The sequence below is a fragment of the Pagrus major genome, chromosome 5, assembly GCF_040436345.1.
Source record: "Pagrus major chromosome 5, Pma_NU_1.0".
Taxonomy (NCBI): domain Eukaryota; kingdom Metazoa; phylum Chordata; class Actinopteri; order Spariformes; family Sparidae; genus Pagrus; species Pagrus major.
In genome coordinates, this window is record NC_133219.1 from 3053430 (window position 1) to 3078829 (window position 25400).

Below are 25400 nucleotides of genomic sequence, written 5' to 3' on the forward strand. Positions count from 1 at the left end.
CATTTCATCTGGTTCTCGTATTGCTCATTTATACGTCAAGTCAATGATGTCATGTTGTCGTGTGGGGAGTGGGCGGCTGGGCACATCATGAATTGCTTCCAAATAAAGCACATTTCAGCCATAGATAGATAGATGGACAGACAGACAGACAGACAGATGGAATAAAATGCTTAAGTAGCTATAAAATAAAATAAAATAAAATACTGAGACCATCACAAAATCCAACCTGATTGGTCACTTAAAAAAATGCAGAATAGTAGCCAGTAAAAGAAAGGAACCCAATCTTTTCAGTTCTACCCTTGTTTTATAGTTATTCTAGATCAAACATGAAATAAATTAAATAAAATAATTGCTGACTTTTGGAGGAACTTTTAGAGTTTTGTTCCAAGATTATCGATAATCACACAGGAAAACTTTCTTGAAGTTCAGCAGTTAATATCTTAAATAGATACAGGGTCTAAAGTACTTTTAGTAAGCAGGGTGTGTGGGAGTCAGTAGGGTGTTGCCAAATGAACAATGTACAAATAATGAAGAACAGGGAGGCATGGTGAGCATACACAGGAGGTGGGCTCAGTACAATGTGCAAAATATAATTCATCCCAATGAAGTCATGCTTCTACTGTTCAATCTCTGCAGAGGATGTTTTTTTTCCCTTGGAGACGATGGTGGCATGTAACTAAGTACATTTACTCAAGTTCTGTACTTAGGTACAGTTTTGAGGTACTTATACTTTACTCGAGTAGTTCCATATTCTGCTACTTTATACTTCCACCCCACTACATTTTGGAGGCAGATATTGTACTTTTACTCCACTACATTTATTTGATAACTTTAGTTACTAGTTACTTTGCAGATTGCATGATGCCAAAGAAGTGCATTTTTAAATTTACTTTTATTTTTTTTATTGGCAATCAGATTTAAAAGCAAAACAAGACAATAATCAGAAAAATGCTGAATATGGCATCCAATAATCAGCCAGGCTCATAATCAGTCGACCCATAGTATACAGTATATACTGTACTATGTATACATAGTACAGTATATACTGTACTATGTATACATATGTAAATATATGTATAATTCACTTCTCTCTTTTGATTCATTTAATATTGGATACCGTAAGACTTTTGCTCAAGTACTATTCATATAGGTGACGTTCAATTTTTCAAAAGTAGTATTTAGAGACCTCACCCCTCACTGGTTGCTCATTTAAACAGTGTGAAAAGATCTTACCAGTGTTAGTTGTCCTCAGTTTGTTGAGCACAGTAAAACACACTAACTGCTTCTCTTTCACACTGCCTACATATGTGCCGTGTGGTTACCAGGGGAATCTATAGAGAGGTGTCAACGCTGCATAAGATGTGGCACTGCATCTAATCACTTTACCTGTTACAAAATAACAACACTTTATATTTCTAAATAATCATTTATTTACATGTTTGTTGCACTACTGACACAATTCAAATGTAACACACTGATAGCCCAATTACATATGAAAATACTGTATATTTGGACAATAATGCAAGAGCACAAAGTTTAGAAAAGTGATGACCCCTGCCACCCTTGCCCTCTCCCACTGGACTACACTGTCAGAGCTAGAAGACCCCATCAGAGACAAACATCTAAAGAAAGTAAACTTCCATGAAAAATCATTCAATAAACATTAATGTAAAATGTTCAGTCTTTTTGAAAATTCACGAGTCAACTGGCAGCTGCATTTACAGTCAGTCACTGATGGAAAGTTCTGGTTTTCTCTCCTCAGAGAGGCGTGGTTGGGGTGGAGGCGGTGGTGGGGACAGCCACTGGGTGCAGCCCCAGATCCAGGGATGGAGTTTCTTCTAGAGGTGGGGGGCTCTTCTTCTGGGCCTCCAGCTTCTCCGTCAGCTGGGTGTACAGCTCCTTCACCGGCTCGCTGCTCTGTGGTCACATAAAGTGTCAGTACAACACATAAAGCTGCTCTGTTTTAAAGCTCTTATTGAAATGATAAACTGGATAGATATAATATTTTAGGTCTGTCTCACTGTGTTTGGATGCTGGCATTTGGCTGTTTTCTTTTTATGTATTTATTTATTTATTTTTTGGTCTTTTCAGAGCTTTATATATGGGACAGCTTGGAATCAAACCTTGGGCCGCTGCGGTGAGGACACAGCCTCTGTGTATGAGGATGCACACCCTACCACCTGAGCTACCCCGAGGCGCCCCTCAATTTGGTTCAATTCTAAGTGATGTTTGGGGCACATACCATTTCCTGTAAGCATGTTGCAATTTGATGCTTCTTATTTAAATTTCAGGCTAGATGCAGCTTCAAGATATGCAGCGTATAAAGCAGGAGGAGGAAGTAACAGCACATTTCCCTAAATGAAAATAGCTGCAGTGTATACTGCCGTTCTTTAACAGTTCACACCATAGGCTGGATGAAGATTTAACCTCTGTGAAACAGTGTAATCAAGTAAAAATGTATGCACACATGCTGGGCACTAGTTTGTCATTGAACTTTCTGTTGTACACATAAGACACAGTTAAGTTATTTGCCAAAACAGAGCGGCTCATCAACATTGACAGGAAAGGACTTAGAAAAACATGAAATGTCATAAAAATATCAAAATACACTGGAGGGGGACTTGAAATCACACTAGATTCATTAGGCCAACAGCAAATTACGCTAGCTATCCTCGTCAATTAGACAACCAGCTGGTGTAATTTGCCATTAGCCAAATTAATCCACAATGTTGTGGATGAAAACGAATGTGACCTTCATTGCTGGCAGGCTTAATGTTCATTTCAATATGAATGTAATTTATCAATAATTATTTAGCTCTAATGATAATTGTATGTAATTGGGGCTGCAATTTTAAATGAGGTCAGCGGTGAAAAAGCTCCAAACATGATATATATCACTGATCACCAAAGGTAATATTGAAAACAGATAAATGGCCAGAATTTAAAGATGGCTGAAAACCAATAGGGGGCAGCATAACTGCTAACTGCTGCTCACTATACTCTTTGCTGTAGCGATCTTTGGCTGTAGCAACTAGTTGCCATTAGCAAGTAGCTCAGTTAGCTGTGGAGCTACGTGGCCCTATTAGCTGATGGGAGCGACATGAAGTGACAGAGGAGAGAGTGTTGGACATCAGCAGTGGATGAAAACTGCATGTAGAGCTGGAATATTTTCACATTTCACAGGATTTATTTGGACAAAACTAGAGGTGACTGTGGAAAGACAAACCAACACTGTTCATTTAGTTTCTGTCCAGGCTGAATGAAGTGTGTTTTGTTTGTGTTTTGAGTTAATGAGGCGATTAGGCTCATCTTAGTTCAGTAAAAGAGAGAAACTTCAATTCAGACGGTGTATGGTTATATTTTTCTGTCTAGTAAGGACAATAGTTGTAAAATCATTTCCTTTCTTGTCATTTTGTGAGTTTATTTTGTTGACTTATTAGAACCAGTAGCAAACTCGCCCTTCTACATTTCCCACCTGAAGCCCCTTGGGTGACTGATTATGAGACGGGACAGGCCGGGGCTAGTTGGTTACCAACTCCAGCAGACATCTTTGCAACGCAGGTCGTCACTGAAACAGTGTTTCTTCACATTCTGTTGATAATGTTAGTTCATGTTTTGAATGTATTAAACTAAAATTGTGCCTACATCTTACACATTGCTCTTTTAAGACACATATCTGGTTGACATATGAGGTATTTTAAAAAGCACTGGCTTTTATGTGATGAGACAGTCCCATAGTGACACCTCCAAGTGTCATTGTAGGACTGTAAGTTAGGCAGACTTTTCTTGATTTTACCAATCTCTAAAATTCTGGTCCATTTCAAGGCAGTAGAAAGGAAGCCAACCTGTTTTGGAGGTTCAAGAGTTTTCATCAAAGTTTCCATGTACGATGGGAGAACCTTGTGGTGAAGATGCAGCAACATTCGGAGGGTGTGTCTGTGGACATTCTCTTTACTGGAAAATATTCAGACGGGAACAAAAATGGTCAATAGACATGGCAGAGAGGTTTGAGTTCAATGTAACAAGAATATAAAAAAATATACACTTCAGTCCACTTTGTGTTGTATGCACATAATGCACTTAAATGATGTGGAACTAGACTGAACAGTTGGATCTGATAAAATTAGCCCACCTGGAAAAAGAAGTCAGAAGGAAGCCATCAAAGACAACTGAACAAAACTCTTCAGATCCAAACTCATCAGAAAGCAGTGTGAGGTGTCCAGTCAGCAGGTGCAGGAAGATGTCCCCAAAGGCCATGTCATTGTAGGTTTCCACTGTGGGGAAGCAGAGACAATCTCATATTTTATCACATCTTCAATAACAAAGAACACAGCTAGAACCTGGAACAAAAGTGAACTATTGTGAAGAAAAAAAAAATTCAGGGGAAGAGCGATACTCACCCAGCCCAGGTAGTAACCTCTGTAAGGCATTCTTGTTCCTTAGTTTGGCGATGTGGAGGACGTAGTAGAGACCCATTTCACAGGCCACTCTGTTCTCCTGCAGGTACCTGGGTGGGGTGGGGTGGTGGTGAATACTTGACTCTGGAATTTTTTCATAATTTACCGCAGAAACCCAAAGAAGGAAAAACATCCCTAACTAAAGGAGCATCACAAGGAGTTTTCTGGCAGTTTTTAGTCCAGAGATTTTTGACAGCTGCTTCACTCCAGTCATGCATCCAGATAAGTAGTCTAATGAAAGCTGCTTGTGAGCTGGAGTTGAATCTGACCATGAGCATGTTCACGTTAAAGAACACCTTTGTTGGTGTTCTTTAACGTGAACATGTCAGAGACAAAAAAGATAAAAAACATACTATAGCTTGAACTGATGACTATTTACATTATCAGTTAAGCTGATGGTTATTTTTTCGATGAATTGTTTAGATAATAAAATGTCAGAAAAAAGTGAAAAATACTCGAGGTGATGTCAACTGATTGCTTGTTGTGTCAGACCAACAGTCCAGAAGACAACCAAATATTTTGGCAGACTGGGGAATGATTAGCATTTTTGTTTGAAAAATGACAGACTTATTTCTTCAGCACAGTCCACATGTTCTCGCTGGGGTTCAGGTCAGGACTTTGGGAAGTGTTTGTGGCTGAGTCTAATGGGTGTATCAAACAAGTCCTATTAAAACGTCACCTGTTATCAATCAGAATCAGTCAGAAGAAGTTAAGAGGCCATGCTACAAAGAACATTTGATTCACACAACTTTCTATAATCAACAGAATTGCTCGTTCTAGTTACTGTATGTATATTTTTGACCCAGCAGATTTGGTCACATTTTCAGAAGACCTATAATAAATTCATTACTGAACCAAGCTTCATGAATGTTTTTGTGACAACGTAGTTTGTGCTCCACTCAGTCATCACAGAAACATGAGAGCTGTAGAAGTAGTAGTTTCAAGTTCTTTACAAGTAGATGGAAACATTTGATCACAACTGTATAAGATGCAAGCATCACCATCACACCATGGATAAGCCTGTGGTTAACTTGCTACAAAAAGAAACTATGAGATGCTGCTATTCATGAAAACAACTTTTGTCTAAAGTCATGTCTCTCTGGCTGCAGAGCTTTACCTGTTGAAGGTTTCAGGCAGAGTGGTGGGGTATGACAGCGAAGTCTTCTCCTCACTCGGAAGCTTCTGTTCCACGGTGAACGTGTGATCATCAACAACCACTGACATCATGGCGGGCAGGAAGCGGGTCACTACCTCCAGATCCTGAGAGCAGGCGCATAGGAAGACAAATGAACATCAACGACTTACAGCCAATTTATTGACATCTATTTTAATGCAATGCCAATGAAAATGACTCAATTTTGAACCATTTAGATCCAGACCTTAGCAGTGACATTAAAACCTGCACAGATACAGCTGAGGCCATCTACTGTACGTACCAATCGAGGCTCTTTAAAGACTTGGCTGTCAATCATATCCCATGCCCCCTGACCCAGGGACAGCATCCTCAGCAGCAGCATCAGGTCCGGACTGTCCTGTTCACAAACACACATCACATGCTGTTGATACAATGGAGTGTGTGTGTGTGTGTGTGTGTGTGTGTGTGTGTGTGTGTGTGTGTGTGTGTGTGTGTGTGTGTGTGCGTGTGTGTGTGAGAGAGAGAGAACCTCATAGTGACAGCACATTTACTTGAGGTAGAAAAACTATCCCTTAAACAATTCACAGTAGCTGTCATTTGAAAAACAAATAATTAAGTCACACAATACAGTCTAGTGTGTATGTACTGCACATGGCACAAATAGCTTTGGTGCTATACAACAAATCTCCAAGTTTGTTTACAATACCTCCTGCATAGAAAAACCCTGCTTCATATACTAGCTTATGTACATTTAATTGCCTTTTTCATGGTGTTATTTCAAAGAGATACTTCGTCATCTAAAACACGTTTGATGCTTTCATAGAAATTGACAGCTTGAGTTCACCCCAAACTAGCAGTTCACCGGACCAGCAGTGGGATGTTGTTGTTGTTGTCTAGATTTGGTTTACCAAAGACACTAGCAGAGCAACATAATACACAAAAAAAGACAGCAGAAACGTTAGATAGGCTGGATCAACTTGTTAAACAATCTATCTATAAATGTAAAAGTTACAGCTGAAAATGACAACAGACATAAACACGTTTGCCAATTTCACATACACTATCTCTGCATATGCAAATCAACTGCCTACCCGGAAGTGACTGTTGGTAATGGTGCAGTTAGTCACAGTGATTTGATCTATACGACGGTGTTTTATAACTAACGTACGACATATATACAGTAGAGATAGAAATATGCAAATAGAAGGTAAATAACTGCATTAAACAGTGTCTAAATGTGCACACTGTAAGACAGAAAGACTAGAACACTGAAATAATGTAACTGTGTTTGGACTAGATTGTGAGCTGAGGATGTTTAATGCAAAACCAATAATATAACTCTTCAGTTTCTTTTGTGTAACTATTGGTTTAAAGTATGTAAACCAACATTTAACTCAATAATAGTTTACTAATTATTATATCATATATTTAATCCCCTTTCAGGTTTAATGTTACTTGTAGGTTATTATGATTTATTTTCAATAAATCATGTGACGTAGCTGCAGTGTGTTGGAGGTTAATGAAGACAAGTTTGTCTGGTCACATGACCAAAACTAGTCTTCATTATTCGCTGCAGTGCTTCTACTACATCACTGCCTTTATAGTGACACTGTTTCATCATTTCATCCATATTCAAGTTGATATGTGATAGGTAAATGTTCCCTGTGGAGTTTTCTGCTTAAGTAACACACTTATGTTCACAATTAGAGTTACTGAACAGCTCTGTATCATAAACAAACGTGGAAACATGTCCTCTCTAATAAAACATCTGCAAAGCTGCTTTTTTAAAATGTTTTGTGTGGGCCAGTGTGGAGAATTTAGTGGCATCTAGTGATGAGATTGCAAATTGCAACCAATGTTTGTTTCTTGACATCTTCCTACTAGTTTTTAATGTATTTAATGTACAGTTTAAAAGTTATTTTAATGTAATTGTTATGCCCCTGTAAAGCACTTTGAGTTGCCTTGTTTCTGAGTTGTGCTATACAAATACACTTGCCTTGTGGGTTTTTGCAGGTTGGAGTTAGGCAAGTTCAAGCAACATTCACCCAAAATAAAGATTCCAAAAAATTCCAACCTTTGAGGATTCAACAGTTAACAAAAGGCAAAAATTCAGTTTGTTGCAAATTGTTTCTGAAATCTGCCAGGATCAAACCCTCTTCCAAAAGAAATCAGTCATCAGAGTTACCTCTTGTACCAGACGTTTGATCAGGACAAGTGTCTGGAAGAGCAGCTGCAGGCTAACGCTAAGCTAGCTGTGTCATCTTTGAAGAGTTTTTTCCTTAGGTTGTGCGCAAGTAGGCAGGGATGGAGAGAAAAAAAATCACTGAGCCTGCTTTTGATTTCGATGGACAAATCTAAAGCTGATTTTGATCGAATTTCAATTTAGAATTAAATCCACCTAAATCCTACACACTGGACCTTAAAAATACATTGTTTGCATTCAAGTTTCCCTGCTAGGTCTTTTTCCTTTTCTTTGCTGGCTACACAGCTTTATAGGTTTCTTTCCCCATCAACACCACCTGCTGTAAATGAGGAGCATACCATGACACCATATGCATGATTGGGTCAGGATGTTTCCTGCGTCCTCGTGCACAGTATGCTCACCCTGGGTAAAGCATCCTGACTCAGCAGCTCTTGCAGGTTCCTCATGATACTCAGGACCAGGGTGTTACAAGCAAACGGGTCACACAGGATCATGGACAGGTCCCTGGAATGCACACAAACTCTCCAAAGATGAATTCACCCTTTCATTGCAGATGAACAGCTGAGTTCATAAACTGTAAGCATATCCTCATCTGTTACCCGAGGACTTGTTCTTGTCCTTTCTTCACTCCATCCAGGAAACCTTGCAGCTCTCTGGCTCGCTTGCCATCCACAAACTTCTCACGGATGCAGGCGTCTAAACACCAGGTGAACTGTCACAGCACACGCAACAGAGACACAAAGGAGAAAAACATGTAACACAAAGGAAGCACATGGTTTGGGGTCTTCAGTGATACAATGGTGTTACTCCACTGATTCACCACTTCATCACTGTTTGTCCTTTACCTTATGGCAGGGGTCAACAGAGCAGATCTCACTGATGTCCAGGTCGTGAAGAGACATGAGCAGCTCTGCTCTCAGTGTGCAGTAGTGGACATTTCGCGTTCGCAGGAAGAGTGTTCGTAAAAACTGCAGCACCATGTCGTACAGCTTCACGTTTTTTCCAATCATCTGCGTCAGCTTTAGGACCACCTACAACAGCAGAAAAGCTTAATAACAAGCCCATCAGACTTGAGTAAGTGTTTAATCAATCGGACGACTGTGACTCACTTCGCCTTGCCGTCGTGTTTTGGGAGAAGGGCTGAAGAAATTGTGCAGGATGGAGAGGTCGCTGCTGAACAGAGCTGCTTCCTTCTCCACAATGTACTGCTTTAGGAGGGGCGAGACCTCATCCCCAAACAGAGCCTGATTGTCCTGCCAGATCTGCCTTTTCACCTCCACAGCACACACCTTGTACAGCTCCTTGTCAGCCATCACCAACTTCAGTTTCTTCTCTGGCACCTGCAGGGGGCAGCATGTGATTAGGATTAAGGGGTGTTTTCACTTTTGTCAGGCCAATTATAAGAATCTGGTACAGACATTAATGTTTCCCACAGGCTGCATCCTTGTGATTTATATCTAGTGCCGTCAAAAGGTCAGAAATTCTTCACTACAGTTCGTAACAAGACAGATGGGTTACAAATTAAAGGTTAAAAGCAGTGTAAGTGTTTTACTAAGTTCGTGTTCCACCATGAGCCTCTAAAAGAGCTTCAGTGCTCCCTGTCATAAACTCTACTGGAAGGGTTATCAGCACTCTTCCAAAAGATATTATTCAGGTTTCCTTTCAATTTATCACCAGTCTGTACAGCTTAAAGTAATGACTGAATACCTGTCAGCCTTACTCATACTTAATAAAGACTAACATAGCAATGTAGGTTGTGAAACGTTGTTTTGCTCTGCAGTAGCTCCGCCCGTACAGCCAACTAACTCAACTGCGAGCAGGGCTCCACTGACAATCAACATTTATCACAGAAATGAACTGAACAAACACCAGCATGATCAGAGTAACAAAATGACAGAAACCATCTTTAGGAAAATGTATTTGACGTGTACTTTGAGGTCTGTTTAGGAGCTATACTGCAGCCAGCCACCAGGGGACGATCAAGACGTTTTGGCTTCACTTTTGGGGAGCTGTCATGTCGTCAGTCTTTCTAATAGCCTTGCTGATTTATTAGTGTAGCTCGAATCCTAAGGCGAATAAGCAGGAACTACAAATTAGGGGCGTGTCAGTCCAAACTTTAACCCTCCTAAATTGTTTGGTCTTACAGTAATTCACAGAGCATTTTAACACTTAAAGCAACATTATGTAGAAATTGGCATTTGTGCAATTTGACCCCCCCCAGTTTCTGAATGCGACACCACTGATAAATACAAATCCCAGGTGTGTAACAGTTTGTCAGATGTAATGTAGGTGCTAACTACAAACAAAACTCATGACATCAGAACGATGTGATGTGGTGAAAACTTGTATGTTTCAGTGAACATGTGAGAGACAGAGACACCATTCACCCTGTTACAAGACACTGTATCATCAACATGATTCTGACACCATTATTTGAAGGCATAAAAGTTACATAATGATGTGTTCAACTAGCCCCCAAGTCTGTGAGTAACTAGAGGCAGTCCAGAGAACTGGTGTGTCACTGGAACCTGCTCACTCAGTCCGCTGCTGCTGGTAATGTGTCTCATTGTGTCAGTGTGTTTGAAAAATCCAACAATAATGAACTTTTAAAAGCATGTTTTAATTATGTCTGAGTTAATAAAGAAACAATCAGCTCAGCAACAAACTGAATTGTTCATCCAGAATTCTTCATCCAAAAATGGAATTTTCAGACCTCAGTTTGTTCAATAGTTCAGTAAATGTACATTAAATAATTACCAACCACAATACCAACTGTTAGTTCTAATATGTTAGTCATTTCTTTACACAAAGCTCACTTTACAAAGTTCTTCACACAGTCAGCACAACAGAAGAGTGAACTCAATGAAGAGAAATGTGTGTAACCAATTGTAAGAAGATTATATTCTAATTGTACTGTACTGTCTATGACTGTACATATGTTAACATGCTACAATAAGCAGTCTGTTCTCCAACTGCGCTGATTAAATGTCAATAGTACACACACCTTTGTAATATATTGCTGTTTTCAGTATTAGCCCTACAAACACTTGCCTTGGGTAGATGCTTCAGCACCTGCATGACTACAGGCTGAATGGACGGCATTTTGACGAGAGGAAAGCTCTTCTCCAGCAGCTCTTCAAGCTTCCCATATCTGTAAGCAGCAGAGGGAAAGAAAACAAAACACAATAGCATCCAAGCTGGTTCCTCATGACTCAAAGTCTAAAACAACCATGACACACCTGTCCTCCTCCTTGCCCTCTGCAATGGTGGCGACTCGCTCCATCAGCTTGTCTCGAAGCTCGTCAAAGACAGACTGGTGGAATTCGAGGCGAGGCGTTCCATGGAGGTCGAGGAAAGGCAGAGCTGATTGGAGGGTTGGCAGCAGGATGCCATTTTCCATCTGCAGTCATGCAACATCATCAGGGGTTAGTGCTAGATGTAGCCAGCGGAATAAATGTTCCCTCCCTAATTAGCAACGGCAGATATCAGGTAAAACAAGACATTTAACGCACCGGTGAAATCTTCGAGGACATCTGGCGTATCAAGGTCCACTGCTTTTTTATGAACTGCTTCATACAGTCTTTCTGCCACATTTTGACTCAAACTTTTTTTTAAGAATAACAGTTATACTATTTTAAAACATTACATTACATTGCATTAAGTGTTTGTAAGCTTGGTGATTGCATGCAGAGATGTATATCTACCTGAACACACACAAAAAAGATGCAATATCAAATCTTGAATTACGATTGTTCAGTCAGTGTCTACTTGGGTAAAAAAGGATGGAGCCTATCAGGGTCAGCACCAGCTAAACTATGAATACACTATCACTGCTGCTGCGATTAGCTGATTAAAGAATTAGTCGATTGAAAGAAACTTAAATGGCAACTATTTTGATAATCGATTAATTCTTTCACTGATTTTTCAAGCAAAAATATCAAACATTGGCTGGTTCTAGATTGTTAAATGTAAGGATCTGCTGCTTTTGATCAAATAAGCAATATGAAGAAGTCACTTTGAGCACTTGGAAGTTGTGATTTATGGCATGTTATTGACTAAACAATTTATGTTTTAATCGTGAAAATAATAGGCAGATTAATAGATAATGAAAACAATCACTTGTTCCAGCCACATACACCACAAGAACTGGTTTTAAACTTTGAGCTATGTGTAGGAGTTGCATCTAACTACTGTTTTTTGGACAGTTTCTTAGATCATTTAGTCTCACGGTTTACTGTCAAAAATCCAAGAATGAAATGAGGAGACATTTCAGTGTGTAGCACTAAAATGCTTTCATTAACATACCCCAAGATATCTGATTTAGAAAAAGCCATCATCCTGCCTTGCTGAGATTAAAAACTGGATGTCCAAAAATGTCCTGCAGCTGAATGACTCCAATTCAGAAGGTGGTCATAATTACGCCCTCTGGCCCCAGTGCTAGTTGCATTAACAACCTCTCATCTAGTCTGTGTGACTTGTCAAATAATGTTGGCAAAGGGGTGTTATCTTTGACAGAGCTGTCTTCTGATTCGCGGGTAACCAAAGTGTTACAGTCCTGCTTTGCCCAGCTGACAAACATTCCTCTCCTCTGCAGACTTAGGGAAGGTCATCTATGCTTTTATCTCTTCCAAACTTGACTATTGTAATGCACTGTATTCTGGTATTCATACAAAGACTGCAGTTGATACAAAACGCCACTGCCAGGCTTTTAACACGTATGAAGAGAAGTGAGTTTTCTTGAGTTTTAGAATTGATTTTCAGATTTCACTGCTTGTTTTTCAAGCCTTGAATGTTCAGGCTCCTGTCTATATCTGTGATCTGCTAACTGCCTATGAGCCTGATTGCAGCCTGAGATCTTCCAGCGGGGCCCTAATGATGCTTCCAAAATTGCAACTTGTCACTAAAGGTGACCAGGCTTTTGCTGTTAAGGCCCCCCAGCTGTGGAACTCCCTGCCTGGACATCCCAGGCAGGCAAACGTATTAAATCCCTCACTTTTATCATGTGGCTTTTTCTTAACTGATGGTATTCAGTGTAGCTATTTCAATTATCTTATTGCGTTCATATTCTACGTTTTGGATCAATTCACTTGTAGTAACCGTTGAATTATGTTATTTTCTTGAAAGGTGCGGTACAAGTTACTGTTATTATCATTATTATGATAGTTCAAGAGGCTGCACGTCAATGTTGTCCTGTTCATGCGTCAGTCAACTAAATACTTTCAGAGCAGAACAAATGAGATTCAGTCGCATGACGTCAGCTGTAACGAGCCTCGTCTCGCATGGTAACGCATCATCTCCTCGTGTGCACGAGCCACCATCAGTACATCAGAGAGGGTCTCGCACAGCCGCTGAGCGTCTGATTGGCTGCAGACTTCAGGGCTGCAGACTTCAGGGCTCCAGCTGCAGCGGGTTCGCGCCGCTGCGTTTATTCTGCGAAGGACCTGCTCTCAAGTCGCAACATCACAAGAAAATGACCACTTTCAGTTACTAAATCAGTTTTACACTCTACTGAGAAATGGCTGTACATAGCGTAGACATTCAAACGTCGCCTTTCATTGCAACGTTGTTAAAACGAGCTAACCTCGATAAGACAACAGTGACGGACAGTGTAACGTCACCTGGAGGCAGTTTACAATGTATGGGACGCTGTCCGGAGCATAGGCTGGCAGCTCCACACACAACATGGCTTGGAGAGCATACATTTATAATGAGCAGTAATGTTCTGTTTGGCAAACACCAGCTTGTACCTGAAACTGATCAATGGCTTTGAGAGGCTCGGTGCAGTTGGTGAGAGTTTCTTTGAGATCCTCGCCGTTGGAGATCCCGAGCTCAGGCAGCCCCGCGAACATCTTCCTCTCTTTGAACATCAACTCAAACACTTGTGTGCGACTTCAGTCTTCGAGCATGAGAATTGTGTGACCGAAAAGATAATGGCTCGCTACAAAACAAACCAGCACATTATGCTCAGCGCTGTCAGAGCAAACTTCCTGTGTTGCGACTTTGTAAACAGTCCGTCAGAAACAAACACTGGCGACGAATACAGTTCCGCGCTTCATTCTCGCGCTGCAGGAAACGGAAGGCATGGGACACTTCTTCCCGCTCCTTTTCGATCATGTGATTAGAACTGCCTGGTTTCTTATGTACTATTCTTTTGCTGGTTTGTTTGTTTTTGGTCTTTTAAAAAAGACTTACTTGCTAAAGATTCCAATCAATCAACTTTTAAAATGCTCACACATTATGAGTATTTCTATTTGTGAATCATAGTCATAAACGCATTTTTAAATGATAATGACCACAGACAGGAATCCACAAAAATTGTAATCATTGTTGAATGGCTTTAAATGGCTTTAAGCACACAGGAAACTGTTATGACTTTTACTGATGACCAATTAGTAGTTTTGCCACTGCAAAAACAGTAAATCTGTAAAACATTTGTCATAGCAAGCCCCATGGAATATGGCAAAGAAAAAAAGCTGATTAAAATGGATGAGGTGTGACTACAACTGGGGCTGCAACCATTTATCCTCAATTTTGACTAATCTGTTAATTACTTTGTGATGAATTGATAAATTGTTTAGTTGAAATATATCAGAAAATGGTGACAAATGTTGTCTCCTAAAGTCCAAGATGATGTCCTCAAATGTCTTTTTTGTCCAGAGCCCAAATTCAATTCAATTTATTGTCACCAGAAAATATTCACATTTAAGGAGCTGGAATCAGAAAATTTTGACTTTTTTCTACGTAAATTACACAAACTGATTAACCAACCAATTCATCTATTTATCGTTGCAGCTCTACCTAAAACATCTGTTGAAGTAAAATGCCCCCACAGACAGCTACTTTGACCACATCTGAGGACTAATTGGTTTTGTTGTTTGCATCTTTTGAAATAAATGTGCACTGTTTCTGTCGTAGCAAGGAGAAACCACAGAAAATGGGTGTGATATTATATAATGAATCTGAAATGTTTACAAAAACATGGTTTATTCAGTTGTTAAATTTTAGACACATTGATGTGAGTCTTCACAAACAAGCAGGAAGTTTGTGTTTTTGTAAAGAAAGTTGTGTGGGACATACAGTATTTCACTGCTTTGTTGATTTCATTTACATGCACACACACACAATAGAAAAAAAATCAAAAATGTTCTAGAGACTGAAATTTAAACAGACGCCCATACTCTAAGAGGTTTATGAAGTGGACTGGGAGCTGTGTCACCCTTGCCCTTACACCATGCCTTCTTTAGCTCGTGTGTTTCTGTAGATCATCAGTAGGTATCCCAGTGCAATGAGGAGGAGGATGATGAAGAGGGAGAGAATGCCAGCCCAGGGCCCTGAGGGCAGAGCCTTCATCAGTCCAAGTCTCTCTTCTGGTACCATACTACTCAGACTTAGCATGTACCCCAAAGCCCAGCCTACAGAGGCTCCTCCTGCCTGTGAAACACAAGAGCGGAGGCAGTGAAACCACAACACACATGCTTCCTGATTTCAGCTTAGCAGACAGCACTGTAGTTAGGTGTCAATAGTTTGGACACAGACTGAAATTGCAGCAAATGACGAACAAAAATGTTGTTTCCTTTGCTCCTGACCTTTTTCTGAAAAGTGATGGTGGGAAGGGAGTGTTCATCGAACCTGTAGCCCTGCATTAACAGGACTTGGACAAAATTGGAGACAGCGCAGACATTCTTCATGAATTTCGCTTGCTGCTTTGTCTTTTCAGTCATCTGTGAGTGGAAATACAGTGAGTTAAGACTTGTTGTTTGAATCTTTTTTAAATCCTTCTCATACCATCGCTGTAAAAATCTAGTCTACTAGGTCTACTTGCTAATTTGGTGGCTTAAGAAATGAACATGTATGAGAATTAGTAATGATAAGGGCCAGGCTCAAAGAGCTGTGTGTTGGAAAGTACCTCAGAAATGGTCATGTTGCAGACAAGTTGGATTGCCGCCCCCAGTTGACTGGGGGAAGTGATAGAGATGTTGGTGAGGCGTTTGAGGTAGCTGTGAGTGAAGAAGAAGGCAGAGAAGGCCTGTGGAGAGGAAGAGATACTGGGTCAATCCAGAGCCACACACTGATCCTGAGCTGGGTACGATAAGATTCCAGACAAACTTCTTTGAAAACATAGAACTAAAAGCTGAGCAGCACCTTAAGGTTTCATTTGAATAATTAGGTCTAACAAAACAACTGACAGTAAAAACTGGTTGGGATACAAAATACTGTTTATGATGGAAACATTTGGACTTACTAACATATTGCTGCATTCCATTCATTTTTTAAGACTTTACATTCATTTGGCTTTTGTTCAAAGGGACATAAAGATCATAGTGACTTCTATATCAAAAGGAATGAGAGCTAGATGTCTTCAAAAGTTCAAAGTGCAACTCTCCCAAATAGAAAGCTAAACCTTGTTTTGGAGCTCTGTGTAAGCACCTTCCCTTCACCTTCCTGTATACCAGTACTATAGTCTTGAAATGTATGCAAGCTGCAGAAGGCAGTAATTGTAGCAACTGAGCAAGAGGAGTGATGTGGGAGAACTTAAACACCTCCCTGGATAGAAAGACTGGATCATTCTGATGTTGCACAGGAGGAATCTACAGGAGCTACTGGTGCCATATTTGGTGAGAATGACTGATTATTATGATTCTTCAGGGCCACTCCCAGGTTCCTTCATGTCTGACTTGGCAACACCACAGTTCAGTCAATGTTAATAGACATTTGAAGTAAATGATAAAGAGGATTTCCTTCTGACTTTCTCTGGCTGTTAACAAAAGAGTACAGCGGTGCATATACACTGATAAGCCACAACATTAAAACCACCATCAGACTTGGCTCTGACCCATTGAGGCATGGAAACAGGAAACAGGACCTCTGGGGTGTCCAGAGGTGTCTGGCACCAGGACACTCAGATCCTTTGAGTTCTTTGGGTTGCTCCCACATATGTTCAATCTGATTGGGAGCTCCTGCTGGGGGTGTTTAAGTTATTGAAATACATGTTGAAGCAACAGTGACTGTCCATACCAAATTTCATGGGAATAGTTGGAAATATTTCAGACCACCCTAAAACGGAGGTCAGACTGTCATCTCTAGAGCCACGCTGCTAGCATGGCTAACGATAGCCAGTGATGCATATCAGTTTTCCTTTAGCAGAGCAGACCAATCATGTTGCAGCCTAATAAAGCCTACTCAAGTTATCTGGTGAAAGTTTCAATATTTTTTCATATCGCAACATATATCACAGAAAACCAAAATATTGCAATGCCGTTTTGGTTACAATAACATGCAGCCCTAAGAAAAAAAGGGGCAAACATGAATGTAAAATGTTATTCCAGACTTTTTTGTAACTTGCCCACTCAGCTATAACTTGTGGCTGTCTCTGTCTAAGTGGCTCCCTCACCATGAAGTTTCCTCTCACGCTGGGCTGGAAGACTCCATCAAAGGAGCACTTGGAGAAATGGCACTTGTCAAAGGAGAACATCTTTATCACGTTGCCCAGGCACTTCTGGTAATCTCCTGTGCCCACCACTGATACAGACATCTGGGAGTTGAAGGCGTCAGGTCTATAGCTTTTAGTGCACGGAGAATCAAAAACATCCTCCCCTAGTTTGATAGATACGTTGAAATCTTGTGGATAGCAGGGATGGAACACTTGGGTCTTCACACCTTGAGCCTGAAAGAGGCCAAAAAGATCAAATTAAAACATTCTTCTGACAAATACGAAAGCAAAGTGCAGCGTACAACACCTTTCTACTATGAATAATTACATATGTATGTATATATATATATATATATATATATATATATATATATATATATATATATAGATATATATATATATATATATACACATATAAATATATATGTATTTCAGTAAAAAGCACATATTTGCGTTACCAGCTTTATCTGAAACTTTTTGAGAGTAAATTCCAAATAATACAGTCCAAATGACAAACAACCTAAAGGGTAACTCCACCAATTTTCCACATTAAAGTGTGTTCACAGTTGGGGAGTATAACGGCATATGTGAAAAAGAGCCTACATTACCCACAATACAACTCTGCCAATGAGTGACATCAGTTGGAAGTTATTTATCAGATTCCATGCAGCTTCCTTTGGAGCCACAAAAGGTTACAAGGTAAATTTATTGTCATTTTTTAAAACACAAAAGTTTAAAAAACAGCCTGTTTGAGTTGGTTGGTTCTGAAAGCATACTGGTGAAGGTCCAGGCTGGCATGTTGTTTTTTGTATTTGATGTGCTGGAGAACCAGTTTCTAAAGCACTTCATCAGAAGTGATGAATGGGGGTGAGAGCCACAGGGCAGTCTTCATTAAGATTAGACACAGCAGACTTTTCAGGTACAGGAACGATGATGGCTGTCTTGAGGAAGGAGAGACCAGTCTCCTGTGAGAGTGAGATGTTAAAAATGTCAGTTACAACATCAGCTAGCTGATCGGCACATGTTTTTAGTACACAGCCAGGTATATTATCTGGACCAGCAGCCTTATTTAGATTCACTCTCTGCAGCAGTGTTCTCACATCCGCTGTGGTTACTGTGGTCCTCTGGAGGCGGAGTAGACTTCACAGCTGAGTCTTTGTTGAGGAGATCAAATTGAGCATAAAATGTGTTCAGCTCATCTGGTAGTGTGGCCTCACACATGATGAGCTCCTGCTTTTGTAGCCTGTGACATTTTGAATCTCCTGCCACATATCTTTAGTGCTGTTGGTGTTAAGTCTCTGCTGATGTCTCCTCTTTGCCTCCTTGATGCCAGCTTTTCAGTCTTGCTCTGGCAGTGTTGTATGCCTCCTTGCCACCTGACCACGAGGAAGATTTTTGGGCCCTGGATAGAGCCCTCTCCATTCATCCAGGCCGTCTGGACAGGGAATGATCTTAGTTTGTGATTGCTGGTGGAGATACTCTCGCAAGTCTGCAGCACTCAATCCAAACCCTTTTCTGACGTTGATGAGTGCATCTCTATCATAGGCAAAGAATGTTTTCGTAGAAGGGGGACATAGAGGCGAATAAATAGAATAATATATCAAAAATGTAGTGAGGATTGAAGGAGCTACTACTCGCCACATCTGCATGCGCTGCCATAGGTTATAGCAAGGCTTCATACCACTTTTATATATTACGTTTTTCACATATGCAGTAGTACTTCCCAAGACCTGTGAACACACTTTAATGTTGTAAAATTGGTGGAGTTACCCTTTAAGCAAGTCTGGTGCAGCAGGACGGTGTAATTGATGTAATACACCCTTTACCCAGGACACTAAAGTTCAAACATCCTTGTTGGAAAGTGTGCTGCACCAAGACAGAGACTGAGGTCCAAGAGTGCTGTTATTTAGCTGATCTTGACCTCTGACCTCTCTGGTGGTCAAGAAGAAAGAGAACTATAAATCATGAACATCTTGTAATATGAAACAGTACCGTGATAAGCAAAGCCAGCAGCTTTCTCAAGAACTGGTCTTGGCCGTAGCACAGGAAGCTGTGGGTGTAGAGTCTGTAGGTTTGTCCATAAAGCTTCAGCTCCATCACATTGTCCTTGTCCTCCACCTTATCTGAGGTCTCAAAAGTAATCTGAGTGGAAGCTCCGCCTAAATCCAAAGCTCCAATTGTGTCTCTGCCTGGATTCAGCCAGCGCCCAACAAAACCATACTGAGTGGCAAGACATTACATGTGGAGACATAAAAATTTGAATTGAGATAGGACAATAGAAACATTCCAACACTCTGCGTAAACGCAGAGGAAAACATCCAGCCAAAGACACTTTGGCTTTCAAAGCCCCTGTGTGCGGATTTTTCCAGCAAAGTTTGGTGCAGGAATTAATGTTTCCCAGACAGTCAATCTTCATCACCTGCTGACGGTTCAGCTAGTGTTACTACTGTATGTTTACTATGTGAAAATGTTCTTCTTCCCATCAGCCTCAGCTATACATTGTGTTTAATGCTAATTTGCATCTCGTCCCAGTACCCACACTTATGGTCCTGAGCACCTAAGTGTCGTTCATGTGAAGGTACGTGGTATGTAAATGCCAACCAACACTGAATGAAACCACACTAGATGCACACTTTCACTGTACCTTTTCAAAGCTAAATGTATCCAACATAATTATCTCAATCTACTACATACCATCAGTCCACTTAGTAACAGTGATGTGACAATAAGCTGGTTTAAGGATAAACAAGATGTGAAGTGCTAGCTGATGGGGGAAATGTTGGGTTTCTGTAATTAAATGAATTAAAGACTATGGTCTAAACCTACTCAATGTGGAAAGTGTGGGATGGCTTTTGTTGTGAATTGGCCGTATATAAATAAAGCCTGAAGAAAGTAGTCGGGTCCCAACACTACACAATTATGGAAGAATGTCCACGAATCAGACTGATGGGAATATTTTCGCTTATCTGACATTGTAACATAAATATTGCATATCATAGTATTTATGATATATAATAATTATGAGAAATATATTCCTTCTTTATCATTTTACTAAACAGAAATTACTTTGAAATGTCACTTTGTCATTTGAATTGTGTGACTCTTATATTACTCAGCTCCTGAGTGTTGCCACAGAATAGCCTTACTAATCAATGTCTGCATATTTGGGGTTGTAACGGACACTCGGCTTGTGGCAGTTCCATCTCACTGGTAGGGCTTGACCTCTCGCAAATGTGGCTCCTGACACTAGGGTATCAATTGACAGCAGCTACAGAGTCTACACTTAAGCCTTCAGGCATGATTGGACAACACGTCATATGAAGTATTTATTTTTGAGTGTACCACCACACGCTGCATATTAAGTCCATCAAATCACCCACACGTACTGTTTTCTATGTCCCATATAACGATTTCATCTTGATGTGTATCACAGATTGGTGCATGTCAACATGTCAGTATACACACCTGTCCTGTTCCTAACCTCCTGAAAAGCACAAATCTTAGAAGCTTTGCTCCTCGGATCAGAATATCCTTGCTACCATGCCTTGGCTACTTTTTTCACGTGTTGTATTTTCATCTTGTATTTAATTACTGCATCTTTCAGTCTGTCCTGACTCTACTAGATGGTGCTAAAACTAGAAAATGTCAATTCTAACCCATAGGTGTTTCATGTAACAGAGTTAAAGCAACTCAGGGTGGATTCTTTCCTCTCTGGCTCTGTATGTGTTGAACAGAAAGGACAGCATTTCAAAGCAGTAAAGTCGGAGGTCACCTTGACAAAGTTTTCAAGTAAGTAGTTGACTGTGACCCAGCCATACGCCCCCTCCTCCTGTCCACTCAGGATGGTAGCCTCTTTGAATTTGAAAGGATAAGACCGCATCTTCTTTTCCACTTCCTTTAGGACCCGCTGGGACTCTGTGGCATTGGCCATGCTATTAGAGAGATATAAGAGTTAAGAATAAAACAATATTAAATCCTTCCAAGATCCATTATAAGGCATTCATGTATAACTGATGAGAACAGTGGTAGTAATAGTAGCGTAATATCCTGTCTTAATGGGAACTTTGACTGACTTCAGGAGCCTCATTCCTGCAGTGGCTCCCAGATAGAGTGGAGTTTGGTGATGCCTGAATTTTGGGATTTCCTTCACAGCTTGTTCCAGACAGCCCTCCAGACTTTTTGCTGCACCATCACGAACGCCTGCATAGCTGGATATCCCTCCACCTAGACAGAGAGAGAAAGTAGTTCTGCTTACAAAGAACTGAGCCTGACCTTTTTAAAAACAGGACTTCTTGTCTCAAAGGAAGAATGACCCTCTGAGAGAGAGGCTCTGGTTGGTGTTTCTAAGGAAACTCAGAAAACAAACGGAGCTTAGAAGAGGAATAACTGGCAATGGTAAGGAAGTAGACCACTTAGGAAGTCTTGCACAAGGCAAAGTGTTTTGAAATTGCTTCCATACTATGACTATAGTCACCGAATAAGTTTCTAAAAGATGACATTGTGGAAGTGAAAAGTGTCTTCACCACCAGGACAGTCTGGGGTTAAAGGGTCGGTTCAGGCAAATTACAAAAAAAGATGTTTTTTCACTTCCCTTTGGGGCATCTAGCTTCACATTTTTATCTCTGTCAAGGAGGATTAGTTCTTCACCCGTTTGTTTATTGATTTGTCAGCAGGATTACACAAAAACTACTGAACAGATTTCCACCAACTTGGATGGTGGATGGGTCTTGGCCCAGAGTAGACCCCCTTTTGGTGTGGATCCAGATAAAGAGACAGATCCAGGTATTCTCCCTCACTTTATTTGACATTGTGAGATACAATGTTTTTCAACATTTCCGTTAATTTCACAGGAAATTACACTAATAAATCTTGATCAAAAAAATCTGGCATATCTAGGTGGCTAGTATCTATGAGTAAGCACAGAAGGGGACTGTTGGGCCCTGGTGGAGGTATGCACTCTACTGAGTGCCATTCTATTGAGTTATACTAATAGTTAATATGATCAGGCTTTGAAAACCATGTCTTGGGGATTCGATATGGAAGCAAACTGAATTTTTGATACTGCCTTTGTAAATGCTGAAGAGTATGATGATGGATACGATTCAGAGATGGTTGTTATCTCGAAATGTGCAAATCAGTGGTATCTTCATGGCTAGAGCTCACCTGTCACATCGCACTCGCTGTGCTGGGTAACAATACCAGTGCCATTTTGCTTGTCCGCCGGCCATTTGTAGATGTACATGGAGGTGTGAGATGAGCCTGCATCTAGAACAATTCCATACTGAAACAGGTAAACAGTATTACATTTCAGAAACATACAATATGGTGCAAGAATATACCCATGTCCCCTATTTTTTTCTGTGCTATCAGGGTAACCCAGTATATTGTTTTGTGAATATGACATATGAAATACTGCAGAGCACCTCTGATAACACAGGTTTGCTGACTACTCCTGTAGCAGTCCAGTGTGGAAAGTTATTTTCAGTGAACGTTTGATTTACTAAGGTAATTGTACTAGTAGTTGTAACCACTCTGTTCATCACTCTTGTGAAGTCTTGCTCTGTTTGCACTTGACTGTGGTATTGACAGGATGTGGGTAAGCACTGACCTTGAAGCATAGAATTTTGCAATGTCTGAGTACATTGAAATGTCCTGTCACGGAACTTAAGGGTGAACATTTACTGATTGGCTCTAACAACATGGTCTGTGTCATTATGTATTGCGGTGTCCTCATTCATTCAGCTGTATTGACTTTGTCTCTCTCTATGTGCTCTTTCACAATAGCAACTTCAAAGCATCACTTTCTATTCTACTGTTAGTCTGCAGGCAAAGGCAGCGTACAGCAGACGGAGATCGATTCATGTCCCCTTTTATAATGTTCAAACTGTCTGTGACTTGAACAAAAGGAGGAACACATGATGTGTTCTCAGAGAGACACAAATTGCTTCTTTTATCTCACATTCTCTGTCTGTTTCATTCTTATGACTATTCATTGGTGCTCTGCATCACTTCCTCCTGAGAAAACCTTTTAACCTCTGGGTTGGCATATACTGCATGACGCTAATGTGGTAGAGCTACACGTCTCATTTTTACGCATTTAGCTGACACACACACTTATGGCTGACCAAGTTCCGATCAGGACATCTGACTGATTCTAATTTGGTAACAGCTGAAATGCTTACCGGTATATTTAAATTATTTGGTCTGACCTAACAAGCTACTTGTTAATTCACTATATTTTAATACAGCCTATCTGTGTGTAGTGACATTTAAATGTAAGGGAACACATATAATTGACAGTGTTTTAACACATCATTTAGGGACCACACAAAAAAGTTTGGGGTGGTGAGTCGGGCTGAACCACATGTTTCAAAGGCCCTCCCCCAGGTTATTAATGTTTTTATGGAAACCCTGAAAAAAGTGCAACACCATCCCTGAAAAATGTTTAAATAAAACAACCCAATCACTAGAATAAATGTTGGCTAAGTATGTTCCTGCAAAACCACAGACACAGTTCTTCCTGTTTCTTTGGGTTAAATTGTTCTCTAGTCAAAATGTGGTGCCTTTACTTGGTTAGGGTGAGGAAAAGATCATGATTTGGCTTTATTATCATAAACATTAATAATACAACCCTGCTACAGAGACAGAACTTGTGTCCTCTGCATATGGCATATCTCTATCAGCCATAAAGAGATTTCCTCTTTGACTATTTATGTAACTATAAAATATATTGCAAAGGCTGAAATAAAATATGAATTTAGGATGAGAACAAAAATAAAAGACCATCCCACAGTTCTCCCAAGAAAAGTGAGACTACCCTCCCTTTAAGTAATGAGAAAAATAACAATACCCTATCATTTTCATTCAGTCTCTAATACAGTAGATCAAACTCAAAAGCATACCAGAACCAACCTGTTCTGCTAAAAATGAAACATATATCAGCACATTTGAAAATATTTCTTGTAAAAAGTATTTGTAACATTCAATTGTTGTAAGAGAACAGCATTATTTCTAATGTTTGTTTGCATCCTACAACTACTGCTGCTGCTGTTGCTGTTGCTGCTTCTCGCCTGGCACAGGCAGTTACCAAATACCTGTGTGATGCCCCATCTAGGCTACGAGATGATGCATAAATAATTAGTTTTATTACCATGTACTCAGGAGGCATCTCAACGTCTTTAGCTGGAAGGACCAGCAGCAGAATCCCAACTATTGCCAGTATCAGCAGCACAACCGCAGGGATGGTGTGGGAGCAGCGGAGAGCCATGCTGGATTCTGGTCCTGTGCGCTCGGGCAGCTCAGAGCTCTTCACTGTCAGTACAGATGAAGGGTGTGCGTTAGAAGGTTGACAGCTGTGGGTTTTGTCTGAGCTTTTGACGCATCCTTTGCGTGGTAAGACGCTTCCTCTCACCGCTGCATGCAGCTGCGTGCATACACACGCTGTCGCTCGCTCAGCCAAACTGAAGTCAGTCAGCAGGTGAGTTTTGGTAAAATGGGACTGAAAATATGCCTTCTGGGAAAATGAACTTCATCAAAGTTTATTCGTTCCTATATGCATCATCTCCTTTACTACAATATACAGAAGAAAAAAGAAAGAAAAATAAAAGAGAAAATTGATGACTTCATTTCAAACACAATATGTCCTGAGAGCACTGGATCACAAAGGGACACCTTATATTCTGTAATGAAAAACACAAAGGGATTTAAAAAGAGTAGTAAAAATTGCACCTTTCATTCTGTCCTCACTCCACTTGATTGGACTTTCCCCCTTACATCTTCCTCCGCTTCTCTTCTCAAAAATGACCCCATCTGGTTGGACTGTTATTTAAAGCATATTGTATAAATTGTCAATCAATTCTGTGTCACACCTTTAGTCTTACTTCAGTCTAACCCATTACCACACATTTTGGAATTTGGAACATTATTTTTCTGACCATTTGATGAATAAAAAACACATTTTGATGGCAAAAGATTTAATTTGGGGTCAGAATGACCCCAGAGGACAACACCAGTTTTAAGTGTTTTGGATTATTGAGAAAATGTTTATATATTTAATGTTAATTGAAAATATCACATGGCCTAGCCTACATGTAAGGAGAGCAAGGAGAACAAAATAGCTATGAATAGCTAGCTAGAGCATTTATTAGTAGCTAGCTAGCTAAAACACAGCAGTGC

The 25400-nt window shown here is 40.3% G+C and overlaps 2 protein-coding genes across 2 annotated transcripts; both read right to left on the bottom strand.

Annotated features, from left to right (window-relative positions):
- Window positions 1-1406: 1406 nt before the first annotated feature.
- nelfb (negative elongation factor complex member B) lies at window positions 1407-13784 on the bottom strand. The gene is made up of 13 exons (XM_073467027.1): window positions 13543-13784; window positions 11035-11195; window positions 10847-10946; window positions 8905-9135; window positions 8641-8826; window positions 8395-8507; window positions 8197-8299; window positions 5894-5989; window positions 5575-5717; window positions 4401-4507; window positions 4133-4274; window positions 3846-3954; window positions 1407-1917 (listed from the first exon to the last, which is right to left on the bottom strand). Exons 1-13 carry the CDS (start codon window positions 13660-13662, stop codon window positions 1759-1761), a joined length of 1770 nt encoding a protein of 589 aa, XP_073323128.1. The 5' UTR covers window positions 13663-13784; the 3' UTR covers window positions 1407-1758.
- A 981-nt stretch (window positions 13785-14765) lies between these two features.
- LOC140996591 (ectonucleoside triphosphate diphosphohydrolase 2-like) lies at window positions 14766-24554 on the bottom strand. The gene is made up of 9 exons (XM_073467028.1): window positions 24376-24554; window positions 22389-22506; window positions 21299-21449; window positions 20998-21157; window positions 19218-19445; window positions 17187-17459; window positions 15702-15821; window positions 15382-15516; window positions 14766-15226 (listed from the first exon to the last, which is right to left on the bottom strand). The coding sequence occupies exons 1-9, from the start codon at window positions 24490-24492 to the stop codon at window positions 15020-15022; spliced, it is 1509 nt and encodes a 502-aa protein (XP_073323129.1). The 5' UTR covers window positions 24493-24554; the 3' UTR covers window positions 14766-15019.
- Between the last annotated feature and the right edge of the window lie 846 nt (window positions 24555-25400).